Here is a 23,020-nt window from a genome sequence, read left to right as displayed (position 1 = left end):
ACCCACAGTACTGAATGGAAAGAAGCTGCTGTTGAGAATAATGCTTTTTAGCCCTGATCTTCCAGGGAATTGGCATAACTGCATTATTTTTAATTAATATATAGACATTATATCAGGGTACTTATGGACAGCAAATTGATAATAAACATTGCTACATTAAAATATAGCAAAGTGAAATTAGTCTTTTACACTCTCCTTTTAACAAAGCCATACTGACCCAGTTGGAAAGGGGACTGTACTAATAGAATTTTCCAAAAGTACTACTTTAGTGATGTAGACTAAATATGAAATCTGAGCCCAATGAAATCAGTGGCAAATTTCCTACACATTATGCAGAGATAGGATTTTTGACCTAATTACACAGAGTTAGTGTTAGGTTGGCAACCATGTCCCAGGAGATCAGTGATATTTCAAATTAAGTAGAGTTTCAAGATGACAGCAACAGTTAAGCAGCGGGAGAGCTAAGGCGGCACCATTAATGATATATACGATTGTCAGCATGGAGAATGAATTTTTTTTTTAACCTCACAACCAACATTTCCTAATTAAAAAGAAAAAAAAAAAGTTATATTCTGGGAAAAATACATTCTGTTAACATATTTACTGAGAAAACATTCCAGTCAATGCACTAGTAAGAGCTAACATGATGATAGTTTATTTTCATAAATACAATATACAGGATCATAAGACTCTGGACATATGTCTGCCAAATCTGAGAAGTGAATGTCACAGCCACAATAAACAAAAATGGTAAACCACAAATATACCGAAAACAACAAAATGCTGTAAAGCTTATAGTCAACAATGATCATTTAAATTATTAACAGTATCTAAAAGTTCACAGATTCATAGTAACACATTGATGCTAGTGTTAACTTGTAATATTGTAGATTTGAATTCTTGTCTATCATTTGTCACAGATCATGACATAAGTACACAGGGCACTAGTCTATGAAATAAGTAACAGAGCTCAATATGTTTACTATTCAGTAACTAGAATCACTAACATCAGGAATAATTACCTCCTGAAATTATTTTCATCCCCATCTGTGTATGTTAGCACATATAAGTACACTTCTCTATTTGAGTTAAATTACCTAGCAAAATTACTGGCAATACTAACTTTTAAATTATCGTGCTCGTCTTTGAAATCCTTATGCAAAATCCTTTGAAACAGCTTCTATAAAATTTGGAGCAGACATGAGTATTGTAAATGTGCAAATGATGGCAAAAAGGGTAAATGCAACCAGGCATAATCTGTCTATGACAGCAGCTGCAAACTTCCACTCACTGCAGATCTCTTCACCTTCATCTTGTTTCCTGAAGCGCATTGCTATGAACTGAACTTCCTCCAGGATCTTCACAATCACTGGAATAGTATCCATTAAAGCTTTCTTTTGAACAAGCTCCATATCTTCTGGTAAGGGGCAAGTAATCTTTCCACTCTTGCTACCCAGATCATGCTTCTGGGGGCAGCATGGATTATCCATTGTGTGGTACCGATAGATCGTGTTGCCATTGCTGGACTGGTGCCCAGGTAGGACATTCATCTCCATGCTGTTTACACTCAGATGCTCCTTGGGATAGCTGTATTTGCAAGAGAGGAGCTTTACTTTTTCCCCAGGTTTTTTCATTCGTAAAAACCAAGCACACCAATTCAGCAGAATGACACGGACCTGAAAGAGAGTGATCATAATAGAAATAAAGGGAACTTTTCTGCATTTTAAAAGTTCTTGAAACATTTCATGACTATTATAGTTAGTCTGTATGGTCCTTTAGAAAGACTGACTGCTCTCTGTGTTTTCCAGCTATCTGCTTTCAAATGGGATTTTTGGGGGTCTGGCTTCTTCCCAAGAATGACCTTTTTTGGGGTATGTCTTGAACATAGAGGTGTTCAATGCCCACTTAGCTTATAAAGCAAAAGCAATATAAACTCTTACTTTACAATATGATTCTTGATCTTTAGCAAACAATCCCAGATCTCTGTAATTGAGCAGAAGGCACAAAATTGGCTGCATGATTTTTAACCATTTCTCAGATAGCATGGAAAGAAATACACTTAAATATTTGGAGGGCCAATGTTTAGATTCTGCTGGAAAAAAACCAATACAACAGACGAACAGCTGTTTTTAGCACATTCTCCACCCCCATCTCTATTGTTTAAGTCTAAATAAATAGCCTTGGTTGATTTGTTTTGTTTGTTTGTTTGTTTTAATTTGAAAGCCTTTTGAAGAGTTCAGCCACATAATACAGCAGGACTTTTTTCAAAAGAATACTAGTAAATCAATTAAATTGGGCAGTTCAAAATCTGAATGCTATTATGAACTGCTGTCATTTCCCTGTGCTCTGGTGTACAACTGTTCTGGTGCATCATGAGAGCACTCTAACCTGCACATGGCAGATTGTGCCCCATATGTTTCTTGTCAAGGTCATCAAATGGGCTAACTTCAGAGAGCGCATCCAGCATTTTTTCCCCATGAATTGATCTTCAGATGTCTTGTCTGAAATCTGAGCCTGCTATGATTCTTATTGTTAACATTGTTTGCTGTGAAAGGCAGTAAAATGCTGTGAAATCAGTAACATCTTGTGTGAAAGGCAGCAACCTAAATCAGTAAAATCTTGTAATTATAAAGTCCTTCAGGTACTGTATATACAAAATGGACATTTGCAATGTGCTTATGAGAGTCCCTCTGATTGGTGACCTCTTTAATGACTTTATCATTCTGGTTGCAAGTCAAATAATCTGATGTCGAGGAGAGAACAGACGTGGTCTTTGGTTTCAGCTCTGATCCTTGGCCCGGGCTCCCCTGTGTGATCCTGCTCCAGTCACTTCGGCCATGTTTGACTCAGGACCACACTTTGCCTCCAAGGTTGTTTTAGAAGCGGGATGAGTTGTCTCCTGTGTTTGCACAGTACAGGTGCAGGGATGGGGAAATTACAGCTAGCACTTTGAGTTGCTGCTGTAATGACAAGCATAATTTCAGAAAGGAGGCGGCATTAATTACCACAGGTGGGAATAATAATTGTAAAAGCAAAACCAATGACCAGTGGAAGATGGTTACACAATTTTTAAATTCTGCAGTGTGAGCTCTTCTGGGTCACAGCCCCATGCCATTTTCTGTGAGCCTTTCTGGTGTTCTCCAACTGATGAATCTTTTCTTCTTCCTCCTGAAAGACTATTTTCCTGTGATTCATATTGTTCTCTTCTCATTGGGGTCTTTAAATATTTCGTTATTTCCTCTGTGGTCACCACAGACAAATAGAAAACTGTAACATAGCAGCCTAAAAAGTCGATCCTGCATTTAATTGAACTTACTTAATTACAATGTCCTCTGACTGCTTATGGACATAAAATGGAACATAATAAAGGTCTTAATTGCTAGGAATATTTCAACAGTGTCAGTGGCAAAAGGGAGAGAGACATTAATTCTGCAGTACTGTGAAATTCCAAAATACTAAGCCAGAAAAACTTTCTTGTTAGAAAATCTTAATATGTCTGCCTTAGCTCTGGAAGGAGATGTGAGGTGGAAAAGATCTATTCTATGGGAATGCTACTTTTTCTTTCAAGACAAAGTGTTTATTGCTTAGGGAAATTACATTTATAAATACAGCCAAACCCATTTTCCATAGAATAATAAATACACAGAAGACAGCAACACAACTTTTAATTTTCTTGAACTTCCAAATGCCCTATTTCCTTGAAAACACAAACACTCAGGCATCAGTCTGTTCTTGTCATACCAATTAATTCAGGAGACAGCTGCAGCATAGGGGTTGTTGGAAAACAGCCCAGGCATGATGGTATGAATCTATGTTCTCACCTGTGTTATCATATCTGGGTTTCTGTGAAGAAAGGACATAGGTACAGCTGTCCTCAGACTTCAACATCCTAATCTCGGAGGTCCCCCCCTAACCATTATACAGCTGTACTTCTAGCTCCCATCACAGCCACCTGCCTGTCCTAGTCCAGAGGGGAGTCTCCAATTAAAGCTGTCCTGAGCAGGGGCATCAGCACCTGAGCAAATCTGGGCATGTCCAGGTTCAAAGCACATCAAAAGAAAAGCCTGAAACCTAGTGAACCTGATTTAGGCACAGCAAAGAGCCAGAGTGCTCTTGCCTTTTCCCACAAAATTCTTTCTTCTCTCTATGCTTGGTTTCTCCATATCTCTCACCTGTGCAACAGTCTTGGTTGTCAGCAGAGGTAGGTTGATGGAGCTGTAACCCATGCCTGATGTTATCCACTCCCAAACTGCTCCTTAGCTGGACCTTCTTTAGTGCTCTTTTCCATGCTAGCTCAGCAGACATCATCAAAAATGTTAAGTAGTCAGCAGCTCTCACTTCTCAACTGAGTAGCTAACAAATGGCCTGACAGAACACCTTGGATTTAAACTCTCTTGGAAAAAGTTGGCTTTAGTAAGTCACCAAAGATTAATAGAAAGGAAGGCACAATTTTCAGCAGTGGAGTAAGGGAAGAAATGAGCACCTACAGAGAGGCTAAATACTAATATGCACCTGTCCTCCCTCTTCTGATTCAAAGGCCAAGCACAGAGCCCTTGAGAGGAAGGGAAAAGAGGCTGCTCAACTGTAAATAGTTTAGAAAGTGAGTGTTTAGGTAATGTGGTCAGTTAAATCTTCTAGGTCTGGAACTGCTCCCACACAAGCCCAATGCCTTCCCCTGCAACTTACTCCAGCAGCTAATTCCATTTAAGCAGGAGGTGAGAACAATCCTGTAACAATATCCAATTAATCAGGGTTAGCGCTTTGCAATAAACTGATGTCTGACTCTGCCAGGATAAGGAGGGTGTGGGAAGTAAGTAGGTGGTAGGGGTATCTTCTGGGACTGGTAACTGCAGAGAGCAAATTTCAGGTAAGCAATTTCCTTCTTTCTGCAGACGGCTATCTTGGATTCCTGGTTTTTAATGACCAAAAATTTTTCAGGGTGTCTCTGTATGAAACACCTGACATAGGTGGAGAGGAAAAAAAAATTAAAATGAAGACTTTGCCATGAATCCTAATGACTGAGTCTTGCCCGTGCCTTCCAGAGGACTAGTGCCACTTTTGTGGGGTCAGCCTGTTCTCTACACACCTGGCATTCACCCTTTTTCTCTTACGATCGCTCAGCCCTGTCAGCTTGCCTGGTCTACAGCTTTCACAGTCTGTCATCTATGCTTCCCAGTAATGCTTTCCACACTCTTTGCTTCCTCATGGTATTTTTTTAATGTATGCCAGTTCAGCTGTCAGATCATTGAACAAGGTTCCTCAAAAGTGAGAATTTGTTGCATGCTGTGTTTCCAGCCAAGACAGCAAGACACTGGTAGAGAGCAGGAACTGACTTGCAGGGCCTGTGAGCAGATTTAACATAAGCCGTTGTGTCTAGGCTCCTCAAAAAGCAGATGAAACAATAAAATTGTCCATGGGGACTATTATGCTGCTGCATACGCTGTCCATGTAGACATCTGAAGCAAGTTTACCCAGATTTGTGCCCTCAGATCCTGCTTATATGCAGGTTGATCCAGAATTCACGTGCTCTGCTGTCTTGAAAGTAAGATGATTTTAAATGATACAGCACTGCAAGAAATAATTGTTAGTATGCTTAATTCTACTGGACTTCTTTTTTTAATTTGCATTGATGCTGCAGTTCATTTTTAGAGAGGCTAAATTAGAAAGCTGTCTGTACTCAGGCTGACATGATTCAACATCATGTCAGGATAATTGTCTAGCATGACAAATGTGGTGAATGAGATACCAGAGGATGCTGTACAACCAGACTTCTGTGAAACCAGGGTGGGTAGATAGTTGACTGACTATTTGTACCTGCTACCGCTTTCATTCCTGTTCTTTTTGTAAATACAAAGCATACCTTGCTTATTCTAAAATCTGTTCTTAGGAAAAGGAGAGAGGAAAAAATATCATTTTTCTTTTAACTTGAAAATCTAAAGGAAACACATTCCTCCTGAAAGTCAGCTGGCATTGGTGCCAGACCTCACTGGGCTAACAGAGACTGCTGCTGTAGAGAAAAGAGGGAGAACACATGCTAATGCACTGAGAATTGATGAGATGGCACCAGACAAAATTGTTTTTCCATACAGACAAGTGGATGTGGCTTCAGCAGAAGGCAGATTTCCAAGCCAGGGAAGTCCACAGGTCTCCTCAGCCTGAGTCAGACTGAGTGCAAAAGCGTTGCCTTTCTTTTTTTGCTGGTGGTGCAGTGGCAGTAAGCTCCAAGCTGTGAGAAGCATAGCTGAGTTCAGCATTCAACACCCTCACTACACTGAAGTATTGGGGTTCCTAATCTTCCAGCAACTCGCGGAGCCAGCTCATAACTAGAACAGTTGCAAGACAGAAGTAAATTGGCTTCACCTCCTGTCTTTGTTTTGGGAGATTACAGCTCTGTCATGAACTGAAAGGGAACAAAGCAGACAAACTGCCCAGCAGAGACCAGTAAGTGTTTGTTTAGTGCTTTGAATTGTCACGTTTTATCAGTACTGGTGTCTGCTGGATAAGAAATCAAAGGTATTGCCCATGGGGTTAGCACTTGTAAAGTGGGTGCTGAGCAAGATTACTCTGCCATGACTCAATAACCCCATTGTAAGTTTAAATAGAAAACTCAAATAGCAGATACTGGTTTTATAGAAAACCTAATTTAGTGTGCTTGTTCTTTCCCTCCAATAGCAAACCTAAGTGTCAAACATACTGTCTGTAGCTGACTCTTCAGATTAATGGGGCACATCTGACCCTCATCTATAATTAGTTTACTATAGCTTTTAGATTAATTTTTTCTTTCAGTTGGCTGTTGAATATTTACCATTAAATCTGCTTACCCATTTGGGCATCTTTCCTCCTTGTGGGTCATGATGGTGAAACTGCAGAACCAGCACTGTTACCACCACAGACAGACCAACGATGACCATGATGCTAGCGAAATACTGAGCTGTAATTAAAAGGAGGACTTGGTTAGGAGGGGAAAAAACAAACAAAAGGCAAATAATATTCCTTGGCCATGCCTCAAGATCTACATTTGAGAAGCTCTGCATCACATTCAAACATCCTTTTCTCTTGTCTTTCACACTGGAGTATTTGAGGCCTTTGAGCTTTTCGGTGTATCTGCTCAGCTCCCTCCTCTCCAGCAAGGGAAGGGCTAGAACCGGTGAAAGGCATAAACTGTCTGGGTTTTGATCCCAGAGAGGAATATAGGGCCTGCTGCTAAGGACCAGCTCCATGCCAGCTGCCAGGACAGCAAGAAGCTGAGCTGACCAGACCCACTGAACACCAGCATCCCCAGTCCTGCGCCACACTGCGGTACCAGCAGAGGTGCTGGAGGGAAATGCTGTCCTCATGGTGTCACTGGACCCTCTCAGAAAGTGTCACCAGACCTCCTTCCTTGCCCCACCACTGCTCACAAGGGGTTAGGCATATTTTTCGGCACCCTCCTCAGACCTCAAGACCACTTCTTTTAGTTCCTACGAAAGCACACTACACCCTTGCTGAATTTAAGCTTGCCATGCAGGAAAGAAATCAAGATCTTGAAAGCCAGAACTGAGACTTGAAACCTTATCTCTGAAGTGGCAGTACAGCTTCCTCATGCCAGGATTGACGATGATGCACTGGAGTGTGAAGCAGAATTACCCACAGGGCTAATGACATTTGAAGGCTGCTGTGGCAAAATACCAGGGAGCATTATTGTTGGCTGATACAAAGGGGCGATGTGGGAGAGCATGTGACACCGCCGGAGACTGCAGCCTCCTCCTACCCCCCGCCCTCCCTCCTGCACCTTGCAGGAAAAGTAAAAAATTCAATACAAGCTCCAAGGCAAGTTTTGTTCCGGCTCAATTTCTTAACACCAATTCCTACTGCCTCAGCAGCAAAAAGCTTGTTCATAATAATGACGTTCTCAGACCTTCCTGAAACCAATGCTGCAATTACTTCAAGAGGTAGGCATGGCTTTCTGCGGCAAAATGAATTATGCAGCTGGATTAGAAGAATAGTCCTGAGGGTGAGGTGAATTGAAAGGTCTCTGTTGCACTTAGTCATGAGAGAGCAGAACCAACAGTCAGGCAGAAGCAGAGCAAACCAGGAACTCAGGTTTCAGGGAAGCTGGCTGATCTGATTCCAGTATGCCCCATGTAACAGAAACACAGCAGTGTTGATATCACTGGTTTAATTACTGCCATAAGTCAGTAAACAAATTCAGTAAATTCTACACATTTTGATGCCACCAGACTTCAAAGGCCTGAAGTGATCCCTTTAAAATGGCTTTGGCTAGGATTTTTCACAGATCCTTGGAAAATTAGTCACCTGGCTGAACTTTGAAACAACTTGGTATCATCTGACTCAAGATCCCAGCCAATGATTTGCAGAGGAATTCACACTCTCAGTTTTTTTGTGCTGTAAGACAAGGAACAAAGGTCAGGAAACTGCTGTGGAGCCCTGCTAGTAAACAGGGAAAACTGTTCTCTCAGGAACAGACTGGGAACTGTAGGGGACTTCTGGACCCATAAAGAAAGATGTTTTATGTTTTTGCCTGGTGATAGGCAAGAAAGATGGCTGGGTGTGCATCACCTGCATTTTGCGGGGGGGGGCCCTTCTGTTAAAGATACAGTGAAATTTTCAGTTGGAAAGTAAGGATGGAGGAAATAGGGCATAGTACTTCAGCCCTCTTATCAGTTTCAGGCAATCAAATGTCACAAGATATCTGTGAAATGAGAACTGGCAGGTAGACTTATGCAGCCCTGGTAGGTGCAAGTGCTGTATTCATTTCAGGGGCAGAATGACCCAAAGCCCTGGAGCAGTCCAGACCTACTCTAGGGCTGGGTTTTGCCAGCCCTGAAGAACGAGCAATGAAAGGGGAGAAAGAAAGTAGCAAAGGCTGGCACACCTGTCACGTTAGCCTTTCACTTCTCTAGTTGGAGATATGATGAAGGCTGTTGCCTCCTTTCCTGTGGCAAGACAAGGTAGACCTAATAGCCATTGCTCACAAAGGAATTGCTAGATCTTCTGGCCATGGGACTCTTTGATTGACAACATGACTCTGTGCTTACAATCCAGACCCTGCATTGGGGCAGAGCCACAGGCAGGGATGGCCAAGACCTAGCTGGGCCTGGGTTCAGTGACAGTTCACCTGTAAGTGAAGGAAAGGCCCCAGAACTGAGTGAGTAAGTCCATGAGGCAAAATGGTGTTGGGTCTGAAATGGTTTCCATAACCACTCAGCATTTTCTGATCTTTCCTTCCAGAGTTTAATCCTACATCCTGTCTTTCCTGGCAGCAGTTAGGAGAACTGGTGGGGAAGACTCCTGTGCTGTCTCCCATGCTCCTCCCTAAAAGCATGGCTTAATCCTCCTCCAGTCTGCTGGCTTGGCATCTCTATTCTGGCGTGTCTTTTGCCCTCATGCCAGCCAGATCAAACCCATCACTTGGTGAAAGCTACAAGGGCTGACGTCCATTTTCACGTCTAGCACCCACTCTGATATGACCACGACTTGATCTTCTCCAGCAGCGCTGTGAGCAGAGGAGCCTAGCTGCTGAAAGGATCAAGATACAATGTGCATGGATAATACTTTCCTTGGAGCCATGGGACTGAAGTCTTCACTCACCCTACCCTAGCCCCACACAGCCCTGAATTAGCAAACTCTACTCCTGGGCCTCCACTGATGTTGCTGAGAACAGAAATAGGATGCTGTCCTGTGAGATGTGGCATGGGACACAAGCAGTGGAGTAAGAACTGAGCTTTGGTCTCCCAAGTGGCAGCCACAGCCCAGCCACCAGACTTTCTTTGACAGTATTTTAGGGTCCATCCTAAAGCCTACAGCACTTAGGCAGGTAGGGCTTTGAAGCTGCCACTCCCACAAAGTCTACCCCCACACGTGTCTGTTGGCAGGGGTAAATGCAAATTCGATTTTACACAGAAGTTCAGCCCCTTTCATTTTCAGCTTGGAGGCTTTAACAAACTACTTCATCATGGGCAGTGTCAGGAACAGCAATCTCAGACTGGAGTGCATTTGAAAGAGCAGGGGCCCCATTGCTGTACGTCAGCTGCTCCAAGGCACAGCTGGGAAGCGACTGACCCCTTCTGGAGGGGAACTGGCTCATTCGCACTCTCTGCCCTGGACAGCTGCCACAAGCCAGGAAAAGGGTCCAGAAGACCTGTGTTTGGAGCCCCTCAATGTGCCTTACACAGCAGCATTCCCCACGGATACCGAGGTCTGCACTGGTCACTGCTAGATGCTCTTCATGTGTTTTCAAACCTGCATGCTGCTTTCTTCAGCAGTTCTGTGTGAACAGAAATGCTGTTTTGGATGCTGGGTTGATCTCTTTCAAGTTGTATGAAGTATTTGCGCTTCTGCAATTGATTTTCTTCCCATTGTTTGCCAAAGAAGGCATGATGTAACACACTACCTGGACAGCTGTTTTAACATCTGGGAGTTGTCAGCCTTTGTCTCAGCACTGTCAGAAGATGTTCAGGTCCTGTTGTCATAGCATATATGGATCTAATACAACCACAGATATCCAGTAAGTCTTTTTAAAAAATCAGTGGCAACAGCTATTTGTTCTTGCAGGCATTGTCTGGCATCACCTGTATCAAAAGGATGGCAATGACTTGCAATTCATAACTTGAGGGTCTTCCAGTACCATTTTTGGACCTTCTGTGCCACTATCTGGTGTTAGAGAAGCACCTTAGGGTTATTTTAGAGATATTTTGGAAGATCCACTGCTTGAGTGGAACTGGATTAACTTTAAGGACTGATTAGGAGAAGGGTAAATAAAACAGAAACGCTGAGAAGAGCAAGATGATTCCAGATGAGTGCTTTGCTTTGTTGATTTTATCACAGAACACTGACTGAGAAAGCAGTATATTACCCAGATTTGTTAATACAGTTAATCATAGGAAAGGCAGAGCTTCTCCATTGTGACCAGTTACAGTCCTGTTGTTCCTATGAAATAGTGGGGGAAGGAGGAATGTGTCATGCTCAGGTATTCACAGTGATCAAGTTGGATACCTCCCACTGGTGTTCCTGTTTGTATTCCTTCTCTGTAGAAAATGTCAGGTTTCACATGTGAAATGATGGACTGGTTTAGAGCTGCTTTATGTCAGGTCATTTCAGCAATTCAGCGCTGAGTGCTTTGTGCTTCTGGCAAACTCTCAGAAAATGGTAGAAATGCCCCAGAGCATGTACAGAATGAGATATTCACTGCTCCCCCTTCTGGAAATGGTCCAGGTTAAGGAACTGAAGCCTGTGGAGGATGCAGGAAACCTCAGACGCCAGTAGAGGGGCTTCCAACCACCCTTCTGTTTCAGAAATAGTGTGGCCAGCCAGAGCAGGGAGGTGATTGTTCCCCTGTATTCGGCACTGGTGAGGCTGCACCTCGAGTACTGTGTTCAGTTTTGGGCCCCTCACTGCAGGAAAGACATTGAGTTGCTGGAGCGTGTCCAGAGAAGGGCAACCAAATTGGTGAGGGGCCTGGAGCACAAGTCTTATGAGGAGCCGCTGAGGGAGCTGGGGTTGTTTAGTCTGGAGAAAAGGAGGTTGAGGGGAGACCTTATCACTCTCTACAACTACTTGAAAGGAGGTTGTAGTGAGGTGGGTACTGGTCTCTTCTATCAAGTAACTAGTGGTAGGACAAGAGAAAATGGCCTTAAGTTGTGCCAGGGGAGGTTTAGATTGGATATTAGGAAAAATTTCTTTACTGAAAGGGTTGGCAGGCATTGGAACAGGCTGCCCAGGGAAGTGCTGGTGTCATCATCCCTGAAGGTGTTCAAAAAACGTGTAGACAAGGCACTTCAGGACATGGTTTCGTGGGCATACTGGTGTTGGGTTGACGGTTGGACTCTATAATCTTAAAGGTCTTTTCCAACCTAAAGGATTCCGTGATTCTATGATTCTTTTCTCCTATGGCAGGGACGAGGGCTGGTGCTGGGCAGATGCTGTAGCAGTCTGCAGCAGGTGGTGGCCGAGTTTCTCAGAGACCAGGGAAATGAAAAGGTAGAAAGCTCCCTCACTGGCTAATTTATTGTTGTACACAGACAGCAAAGAAATACAGAAGAGGACATAAGCAGGAAAACAATTTCCATTGTTGTCGAGATTTGCTGTAAGTGCTGTCCATTAGCTCTCATTGGCAGTAGAAAGCGAAGAGCATCATCTCAGTCCAGCTAGTTCCTCAAACATGAAATGTCTTAAAAGAGTGAGAGACTTCAGGATTGGATGCTGTGTCTACATTTTGGTTATGATACCTGTAGAAGGCACGGGCAGTGTTTTCACAGTGTTTTCAAACTCTTCTCCTCCCACATGCTTTTGAAGAATAGAACTGGGTGTTTGAAAAGTAAAACTGTTCTCTTTTTTATTAATAAAGAAAAAGCATCCAAGACTCATGGCTTTGGGAAAAGCACCATTGATCACAGGGCACGAAACTGTAAGAGCTGCTGCGAATGAGAACTTCTGTTTCACGGAAGAGGCTGAGCAGGGTCCTGGTGCCAGCAAGGCACCAGGCAGGAACATGAAAGGGAGGAGGGGAAAAGCACTCCACAAAATCAAAAAAAGATAGAGCAAAGTGAAGTGGCAGCAGCTGAGAACATACAGGCAGATGACAGAAAATGTAACAGGAGATTAATCTCATTTTCTCTCTAGTCAGAACGACTAATGCCTTATGCTCATAACTCAATCTGTAACTCCTGGAGGTGGCAAAGAACCACATTTCTTCCTTGTCTTAGTAATTCGCAGTCTTGTTTGCTGTATGACTAACTGTAAGAAGTCACCCCAAGCATCTGCTGCAAATGTACAGCGTAAAACCTTCATTCTACTGAAATAACATAGGCACGATAAAGAATGGCAAGGAGGGGACACAGCTGAAAATAAGTCATGATATTAGAGCCCCAAGGGGCAAGTAAGTTTTGTGATTTTTAAAGCAGCAAGCAGAGGAGCTCAGCAAAAGAAGAAAGAGAGAAATGCAGCTTTATTATCTGGAGGTGAAGATAACTGCATTTTTATTGTGCACTATTTGATATGTCCAGCCAAGGAGTCAAGCATCATGTGCATGTTAGTCATAGGAAGTGACAGTTCCTCATATGCATGAGTCCCATGCTCCTCTTTCAAACACTCTCTGCACATGTCAGCTTTCAGGTATTCCACACTTTCTGCTATAAAACTCCTTTTACAGGAAAATACAGATTCTTGATCCAAAACCAATAGTGTTATTTTGGAGAGAGCTGGAAGGAAATAATGATTTGCAGCACTTTGGATTTATTTGGGCATGGAAAAAAAATCAGAAATTATTAAGCACTTCTGTGCAAGGGATGCCTTGAATTTCCAGGTGTAAAAAGTGATTATGGAAGAAACAAATCATCTGACTGGCCTGAGAGGTCTGAATATTTCATTTCAAGATTTGGCTTTTGGGTAGAAGCATGCCTTATCTGCTTTGACAAAATACTTTGAAAGTGATGCAACCTCAGAGAGCTAGGTGGGGTAGAGGGACAGCAGCCAACTCAGAGCTTATTGCAGCTTTGATCTCAAGCTCAAAGCATCCTGCTGTGGGTGCTCCTAGCTGTTTCTCTGTGTAATTGTACTTTCTGTGCCACCTGGGGCCTGAACTCAAAGACTGCAGTAGCTTTGGACCGATAAAAAACTAAAGAACTGGGTGGGGTTTTCAAAGTAAGCATTTTAGGGTCTGTCTCTGCACGGTGTCACCCCGTTCTCACAGTGGTGGGACTGCAGCACAGTAAACCAGAGATGAGTGCAAGGTGGATGTGGATGGGTGGAGGAAGGACCCCACAGCCTGTGTCTCACTGCTGAGTGGAACAAGAGGTGAACCTGCTGCTTACTAGGGCTGGGGTGTTTTCTTAAAAACAAAACAGCTGGTGGAAGAAGCAGCCAGGATCATGGAGGGAGAGGGAAAAGTGGGGACAGCAACAAACTTTTCAGTGCCATATGGCCCTGAATGTTTTCCCTCTCTGGAGGTGATATTGCAGGCGGGGAGAAGGAATAGTGCAGAAGCTGTGCGTGTTATGCTCATAACTGTGTTGCTCTCAATTTTCCAGAGCAATGGCTTTTGGCCATGTCTGACTTTAACATGAGCTGTGGATTGATCTGTCTTTCTGAAAAACTGGCTGGGTTTGGTAGTGACTAAACATTACATTAGGAGCTGAATTTTTTTAAGCCCATGAGTCCGAACTAGCAGCTTATATTGAGACATTGATTTTTGAAGACACTCCTACAGCAGCGCAAGATGAATAAGATTCTGGTCACTGCTTTATCAGGTACCACTGGTGGTGGGTAAGCATAACCACCAACTGTGTAATCTTAAGGAGGCTGTAGTCAAAGGCTAGTCATGAAGGTGAAGAGTTACAGGTAAGAATCTGTCTTGAGTTAGGACAACTCGTTCCTTAGTGACTTCTTAATGCATGATTTCCTAGCCTTAATTACAAGGTTGCTTTCAAATGCAAAACACAGTTTAATGAAACAGGTCAGGGATATGGAGACTGTAACACAGGGAGCCACAGTGCTCTTTAAAAAAAAGAATTCAGGCGTACGCTTATTGCCTAAGGAAGGAAGTTATCCTTTCTTCAGAGATGGTCATAAAACCATTACCAAAACGGATCTGATTATCCAGTGCTATTTACATGTATCACATTGTCTTTATAGAAATAAAAAAAGCCCTTCCAGTTTAGATCTAAATGCCTCAAATGTTGCTCTTGGATGAATTACCTAAGCCTTTAGTTTCAGTGGGCAGGACCTGAGCTTGTACAAAAGCTCTAATTGAAGTAACAGTATTTGTTTAATTTTGATTTGGTCACTGAACCAGGAAATCAACATAGTGGGACATGAATATCCCTTCTTACATAATGCATGACACTGGGTGCAATGGTGTTATGTGGTAGGGGTAGGAAGATGCATGAAATCCCCCTGAAATTATTAGCATTTATACTGTGAAACAGATCTGTGCATAATTGCATAGGTTTTTAGAAGCAGAAAGAACAATTATTGTCATATACCTGAGCTGTTTCACACAGGCTTTATGATTTTACCCAGTGATTAGTGCACTCAAGCCAGTAATTTCAGGTGTGTAACACATCTGGAGTTCTGTGCATTTCTGTATATCCTTTCCTCAAGTAATGAACTCCAGCTGTCTACTTACATAGACTCTTGATAAAAGTATTTTTAAAGAGAGAAATTAAAAGTAAGTCAAATCAGAAGTGCAGCCAGACACACTTCCTGTGAGGCATGATTAAGCTATACTGGAAAGGGTAAGTTTAGGACACAGCTGCTGCTGTATAGTCATGGTCTGAAAGTCTTTTCAGAGCTAACCTCTATAGATTTTAAGTGCCAGGAGGTACCTCCAGGACCCTGTAGTAAAACAAGCCTTGTTCATATAGTTGACTTGTGTTGGATTCTGGCCAAACTGTTGTGTTTGTAGATGTCATGGGACTTTAATGCTTTTGATCCAAATGGCTGAGCTCGTTTCTGTTGCTATGGGTGGTTAATGCTTTAAACAGAAACAGAGGCATCTTTGCTCTCGTTCCCAGCCTTCTCCTTCCTTTGGCATCACAGATGAGTTTGCAGAAGGGCAGGATTCAACTTTTGAAAGATTGTGGTGCCTTGCTCCACACATACGCATGCTGCTGAAAACAGGGCTTTGGAAATATCTTGTTCCCCCAAAAAGGGAGGCTCTCTTGGAGAAGGACAGGAGCAGACATGCTGCTAGGCAAGGAGTGGCTAGTTACTGATGTGAATGCAAGCCCCAACAAAGCTGAATGAGAGCAGGAGGCAAATGTAGTGACCAGCCTGTCCAACTGGAACATTTCTTGGTGTGGAAAGGGGCTGGCTCATTGTGGAAAGGAAAGCTCTACCCACCATGCTGCAGTGTAGAGGAGCAGCAGGGTCCTGGTGTTCAAATGTGTTGAGCAGCCTGCTGCTGATTTCTAGGCCAAGCTTTGTTACTTGGTCTTTACAGAAAAGAATTTGGCTTGTTTTTAACATGTATTAACACAACAGTCAGTAGGCTACATAGAAATGGGAGTCCATTGTGTGGGGAAGTTTCATGTGTGAAGTAAGTCTCTGCTCTGGGCAGCTTCGCGAACAGACAGACAATGCAGAGGACATATCAAGGAAGAGGGGAACCACTTTGCTTTTTTCTACCTCTCTTGCCCCACCTGCCTCCTTGTGATTATTTAGGCTGAGAGGTGCTTCACTTACTGTAAATGTAAGTTGAGGTCAAGAGGGAGTGTCCTCAACTAAGAACAATCAGGATATGATTTCCACATTTCTCTGCAAATATACCAGACCTCAGAAGCTAGTTCTTTTCTTGGTGTGATATTAGACAAGCCTTCCTTTGCTCCCTCAACAAAGATACTCCAAACAGTAGCTGTGAGAATTTCCCATGTTATTACAGTTCAGTAGTTAAAGCTGAGGTCAGAAGGTGGAGAAACATAAGAGGTACAGCATATTAGGCACTAGTGGTTTTGTACTAGCAAAGGCTGGGACTGTTCATCCAGGTCCAGTTAGGTGTGGATGCATGTTTGTTTCTAAAAACCCAGATCCTAAGAATATAATGCAGATTTTTAAAGTGCATGGGGTCACGTTTTCAGAACATCTCTGCTTCCACATGCATGAAGACCAGCAACAGTGGCTTTTCTGCAGACCAGCAATGGATCTTTCCACTTCAAGATCAAATTACTTGCATCCTTCTCAAACCACATGCTTTAGGAGATTTGTTTATTCCTGTAACTTGGCACTAACTGTGCTGATTCTCCAAAAATTGAACAAGCTGTCCAATTGTCCTCCTTTTCCTCACACTCATTCCTGAGGATTTTCAACTGAACAAGAGATCACACTGAAGAACTGTGATCATGACCTGGTATATCCAGTTCAGCAGCTAAAATACCCCATTTGGGTTCACCTATAAGATCACTGTGGAGAGATTATGCTGTCCTACCCTGTTAGAGTAAGGATAAGGTTTTCAGAGCTCGAGATCATGCAAAACCACACAGCCCAGCTTTGAGCACTTCCTGAACAAGGGCTGTTTGGGTGCAGAAGCCAAATGGGTGAGCAGTCTTTCCCTGCCTGTTTGAAGTGGAGCAAGGAGTTTGGAGCAGGCCTTTAAACTAGGAATACTGTGGAAGGGAGATTACAAGCCAAATTTAAATGGAGAAACAGTGGGCAATCATAGAATCATAGAATGGTTTGGGTTGCAAGGGACCTTAAAGATCATCCAGTTCCAATCCCCCTGCCATGGGCAGGGCCACCTTCCAGGGGCAGGGACACCTTCCACTAGACAAGGGTGGAAAGAAAATAGTGCTGGGTGGCCAGAGCAAAAAAGACTTCAAGAATGGTGAAACAAGACAGAGGGGCTCACCTCCAGAGTGAGCAGATGCATGAAGTCTGGGAAATACACAGGAGCAACTGGAAGTCTGCATGTGGTCGTGAAACAATAACATTGCTGGAACAACCGAGATGTGGAGGGACATCTCTCACTACGGGAGTGCTCTGATGCATAGGTACAAGCTCTTTAGGGGGAACGGACAGCGAAGACAACATGGGTTGCCTTCTGTGTGAAGGAGCCACTTGGATCTGAGGGGCTCCTCTGTGGGATGGATGAGAGCTGCTGGAGAGCTTACGGGTCAGACTCAGTGAAGAGGCCAATGAGGCTGATGCTGTGGTAGGACTGCATTATAGACCACCCAAACACAGTGGATATGAGGATGGGGCCGCCTTAAAGCAACTCAGGGAAGCCTCTGTATCACAGATCCTGGTTGCCACAGGGGACTTGGTCCTCCCTGATGGCTGCTGAAAAGGCAACACACTGTAATGCAAGCAGTCAAGAGGATTTCTGAAGAACGTCAGCAATAACTTCTCGATACAAGTACAGGAGAGGCCAACCAGAGGTGGTGCACAGCTGACTCTGCTCTTCACTAGCAAGGAAGAGCTGGTTGGGAACATGATAATCATTGGCAACCTAGGCTGTAGTTATTAAGAAATAGTGGAGTTCAAGACCATGAAGGGAGTGAGGAATGAGCACAGCAGACTGTAGACCTTGGACTTAACATGAACAGACTTCTCATTTTGGGGGGAACCAGTAGCTGGGATCCCACTGGAGAAACCTCTGAAAGATAAAGCAGCACAAGAAAACTGTGAGGGCTTAATGTACAGCAGCCTCCAAGTGCAAGAGATGTCTCTTCTATTACTCAGAAAAATAAGCAAACACATCACGAGATAAGCATGGCTAAGCCAGGAACTCATGGTGAAGCTCCAGTGCAGAAGAGGAGGGGATGCAGAAAGCAGGGACAGGCTGCAAAAGAAAAATTTGGAAGCATTGCCTGGGCATTGGTGTTGGTGTCAGGAACGTTAAAGCTCAGGAGTTGAGACTGCCAAGGGAGTCAAGGGCAACAGGAAGAGTTTCTACCACTACACAAACAGTAAAAAGCTGAACAATGAAAATGTGGGCTTGCTGCTGAATGAGGAGGATGACTTAGTGACAGCGGACAGAGATAAGGACAAGACAGTGTGTACTGTGCCTCAGCTTTTGCCATCAAGGTCTCCTATGTCTCTGTGCTTAAAGACATGGTTCAAGGATGAGGAAAACAACCAGCAGTGGATGAGGATGGACTTAGGGATTGATTGTGAGATCTGAACCTGCCCAAGTCCACGGGACGAGATAGGTGTCACCAAGAGTCCTGAGAGTATTGTTGCAAGGCCATGGAGATGGGGTAAGATCCCTGACAACTGGAGAAAGACAGACAATGCACTCATCTTCAAAAAAGTCTAAAAGGACAATCCACAGAACTACAGCCCTGTCATTCTGACTTTGGTCCCTAGGTAAATTGGGGAGCAAGTCCTTGGGGAACATTTCTGGACACTTGAGGGAGAAGGTGGGGACTGGGAACAGCTAGCCTACATTTAGCAAGGATAAATCATATCTGACCAACATGATTGCCTTCTATAATAAAATGACAATATTTGCAGGCAAGGGGAGAGCAGTAGATGTCATTGACATCAACTTTAGCAAGGCTTTTGACACAGTCTTCCACTTCCTGAGGTCCTTTCCGACATGAACTATCTTGTGATGCTATGAAACAGGAGATTCCATTGGATGGGAATGGTTGAGCTTCAAAGCATGCAGCCTCAGTGCACCTCAGTGTGTCAAGATTCAGTTTGCTTTTGGGCTGCAATAGGGAAGCTTCAGATGACAGTAGCCACAGGATTGGTTTAGACATCCCTCATCTGGATACCTGAAGTCAGTCTCCAGGGTGTTACAAAGCATCCATGTGCAAATACTATTCTTTTACAGTGTTTCACAATATAAAATTTGTCTAATGAACAGATGAAAGAAACAGACTGTGTTTAACCTACATGACAACTTTGAGAGGTGTGTTTCTAATACATTTGATATGCTCTAATTATTTGGGCATTAGGAAAAAACTGGCAACAATACACGCTGTTAACAAGGCATACTCGTGAGAAGAGAGTCCCTTATTATCTCCTTCACTTTGTGATCCAAAAAGAGTGAAAAGATGTGAGAGGTTCTAATAGTTGAGGCAATATTCACCTGGAGAAGGGGGACTTGATACAACAGGGTTCCCCAACACCACCGCCCTTCACCCTCTCCTGACATGTGATGTTCACGTAGCGATGCTGCGATAAGTAGAAATTAATCTGTTATTACAGCATCAAAATCTGTAATAATACATAACTACCGATAGCTTTTCCTGTTACAAATCTTACCTTCTATGATAGGGGACTGTATCAGTAGAAACTGGTCTGCTTAAAGCTAGTGGACTGGGCATAGGCAAGTGTACTCCTTCACTAATTCCAAACTGCTTTTTTTATGTATTACACAGAGCAAAACTGTGTGAAGACTGGTCCAAGATGGTTTGTGCCTCCTTCCTACAAACGAAGTTTCTCTTAAAATTGTATCTGCCTCTGTGGAGTCCTAGATATATGTCCAGGGAGAGGTTTTGTTAGTTTTTTGGAAGCTCCTGTGTGACTCAGAGGCAAGAGTCCTGCTGACTTTCAATAAGATGATGAAGTTATTTGGAGGCTTTCAGAAACTCTTGCTTATGGGAGTTGTTGCCCTTACTGTTGCATAGTCACCCTCCTTCCCCAGAGTTAGGTCTGATGTTTTAATCCTTGCAGTGAGATAATGAGGTTGTCTAAGTAAATGCTCTTTTGTCCTATTCATGATATAACTTGTGTGAGGCTTTAAGTACACAATGGTGAGGTGTACCTTCCATCAGCACCTAGATATATCGTTGAATATTTTGTTTATTTCTACTGTCTGGAATGGGTACATCAGTCATGATTTGTATGCAAAGACAGACCTTAGCTCAGGAGGTGGTAATTAAACAGGTTCTGAGTTTTCCTGTGGTGTTCATACTTCTTTATTTTGTAAACCAGAACAGATTTATTTTCTCTACCCTGCTATAAGGTCAGGGAATAATGTTTTCTCCAGTTTACAGTTGAGAAACTGAGGCCCCATGAGATCAAGGTAAAGGGATGGTCCTATGAGAAGAGAGGATGTAACAATGCCTGTCTGGCCCATGTTCCCAAGATGATAATCTGTCCCATAGTTTTCAGCACATGTTAAAAATGCTCCAGTGATATATTTGAATTTTGACTGTAGTATCCTGAGTTGCTCTTGGGGTAGAGAGAAGAGTAGAAGGGGGCAGGCAAGGAACAGATGCATAACAGCAAGGAGGGTGGGTGTTGCGGAAGAATAAAAGATGAATTTTCTCCAGCCAGCAACACTGAGATCTTCAAAAGCTCTCTGTGCACACAGCTTCATCCAAAGTGCTGTTGAAGGGACTTTATGGACAGATTCAATGAATCTAGAGCCAGGGCTCTGTCTATCCCAGTATCCCACTCATGCCTGTGCACTGGTGGTGTTGGCTTTGTGCTTTGCCTACCCAAACCTCCATGCTGTGTGTTGATTTTGTGTCCCCTCAGTCCTTGCAGTTACCAGCTTATCTGATATTTCCAGAGCCTTTTTGTATCCCTCATGTAGGTTCTTTTCATACGTGCAAACAGTAAAGCCCAGACAGAGATTTATTCCTGACATTACTGAAATGCAAATCTATAGTAACAAAAAGAGTCAGTTCTCAAATAGGCTTTGGACAACTCTTGAGAATCATCATATATTGTGCACAGAGCACAGAAAATCAACTTACCTATTAGTGGAACTGAGTCAGAAGTTGCAGGCATGATCTCAGCCACAAGCAGCATGAATACGGTAAGGGAAAGCAGGACAGTGATACCTGCAGGGAGTGAACATGGAGGGGAAGGATAAGGAACATGAACTCTGCAGCTGCTCCTCTGATGTCTTTGCTGTTAAATATAACCTTGTCCTGATCTATGGCTAAGCCAAACCCATGACTTCATGTCTGTCAGTGCAAATGAGAACTTCGACAAAGTGAGAGTATTTTCAGATGCAACTATATCTGCTGTCTTTTCACTTTTCTCAATTACACCCAAACCTTTGCTCCTCTTAAATTAATGGAGAAATCTTTCCTGCCGAGTGAAATGAAGCTTGCAGAACTGATAAACTACATTGCTTTTCCAAAACATAGCGTAAACAAAGCCCAGATGGTTATTAAGGGCTAGGAGAGATTTGCACAGACATGAGTCTAGTTTTTGGTTATTGCATATTATATAACACCCTGTAAAGAGCTGCAGCCTGTTTTTAAAGAATCTCTTTGTTCTATCTGGAAAGACTGTTGCTAAACCTAACTGCCCTGATACTGAGAAATCATAAGGTCGATACAGGAACATTATCTCCTGTTTTTGTGTTAACATTGTACTTCAGCTTAAATAATGCTTTTCCTTGTCTCCATCCTATCTTTCATAGACAGCAATCGTATCCCCCATAGCCTGTGTTTTACTTCTTTTAAGACAGGCTGCTCAGATTCCTTATTGTTCTACTAACACTGGGGGCACTTCATATGATTTAAAGGTCTCTGTCCTGATTGGAACGGTGCACAATTAACTCTTAAGGTCTCATCTGGGCCAGCCTTGTGTATTTCCAGCTCTCCCCTGTCTTGTCTTGGAAACATCGTTCCTGTCTCTATTGACACACAAAATGGTAAACGTCATTTAGCCCTTCCTTGGCTGTCACTGCTTTGCGTTTGGGGGGGACTCATGGCTTTGTGGTTTGGGAGCTGAACTTGGAAGGTGAAAATCCAATGCCCAGCTGCTGCTGCCTACAGCCCTTCACTCTCTGTGTCTTAGTACGTCCTATCTGAAAAACAGAGTTAATCAGCTGTGAAATGCATTGAGACGTACTAAAGAACAGAACAACAGGGATGACAGAGTACTCTCACTGCTGCCTGTGCCAGCAACAAGTTCTACCTCATCCCGGGGTAAAATCCAGAAGATTTGAGAAGTAGTTAGCACAGGATATTTGAATGCCATACAGAAAGCTGTTACCCTGGCTTCTGCAACCAAACAAGTGCTTCTATTGCTCCTCCAGGGAAATCTTTATTCATCAAGTGCCATGAGATATTTATTTTCCATTTTATAGGAAGTGCTTACAAAAGAAATGAATTCTTTAGCACTTACCTAAAGAAATCTTCTCCCCTGAATCAGCTGGCAAAAGGAAAACAAGCAGTGCCAAGCCAGATATGAGAACGCAGGGAATAAGTAAGTTCAAGCCATAGTAGAGGGTGCGTCGGCGCATGGTGATGGTGTACGTCACATCTGGGTATGGTTCTTTACAGCATTCATAGTACATCTCATTCCTCTTTCCTGGGACACCTGCAGAGAGGAAGATCAGAGCAGTGGGGAGAGGTGAAGGACTCCTGGGTGACCGCTCAGAATGGGCCAAGAACTGATAGTTTATGAGACAATGTGTGGCACCTCCGCCACACATTGTTTGTTGAAGAGTGCTTTGAAGTGTCCTGTGGCAATTGATAAGGGAGAAAAGACACGCCCAAATCAGTTACCAGGCAAAAGTAATTTTCTGACACTTGTGGCCAATGATGCACACATGGATGAATAAAGGGGACAAGGACAATATGCTTCAGTTCAATGTTGTTTGAAAGCT

At 43.2% G+C, this 23,020-nt stretch overlaps 1 protein-coding gene across 6 annotated transcripts in view; it reads right to left on the bottom strand.

Moving 5' to 3' along the window:
- Positions 1-632: 632 nt before the first annotated feature.
- The window catches only part of LOC128137434 (neuronal acetylcholine receptor subunit alpha-7-like), a 68,235-nt gene continuing 45,847 nt past the window's right edge, over positions 633-23,020 (bottom strand). For all 6 annotated transcript variants that reach the window (XM_052778362.1, XM_052778364.1, XM_052778363.1 and 3 more), the window contains 4 exons: positions 22,537-22,731; positions 21,150-21,236; positions 6,822-6,931; positions 633-1,676 (listed from right to left, as the gene is read on the bottom strand). In XM_052778362.1, coding sequence (XP_052634322.1) covers positions 1,155-1,676; positions 6,822-6,931; positions 21,150-21,236; positions 22,537-22,731 — 914 coding nt within the window. In that variant the 3' untranslated portion in view covers positions 633-1,154. The remainder of the gene's footprint in view (positions 1,677-6,821; positions 6,932-21,149; positions 21,237-22,536; positions 22,732-23,020) is intronic.

Source organism: Harpia harpyja, chromosome Z (assembly GCF_026419915.1).
Source record: "Harpia harpyja isolate bHarHar1 chromosome Z, bHarHar1 primary haplotype, whole genome shotgun sequence".
NCBI lineage: Eukaryota > Metazoa > Chordata > Aves > Accipitriformes > Accipitridae > Harpia > Harpia harpyja.
The sequence above is the reverse complement of the archived record's forward strand: the minus strand, read 5'-3'. Positions and strand labels throughout refer to the sequence as shown.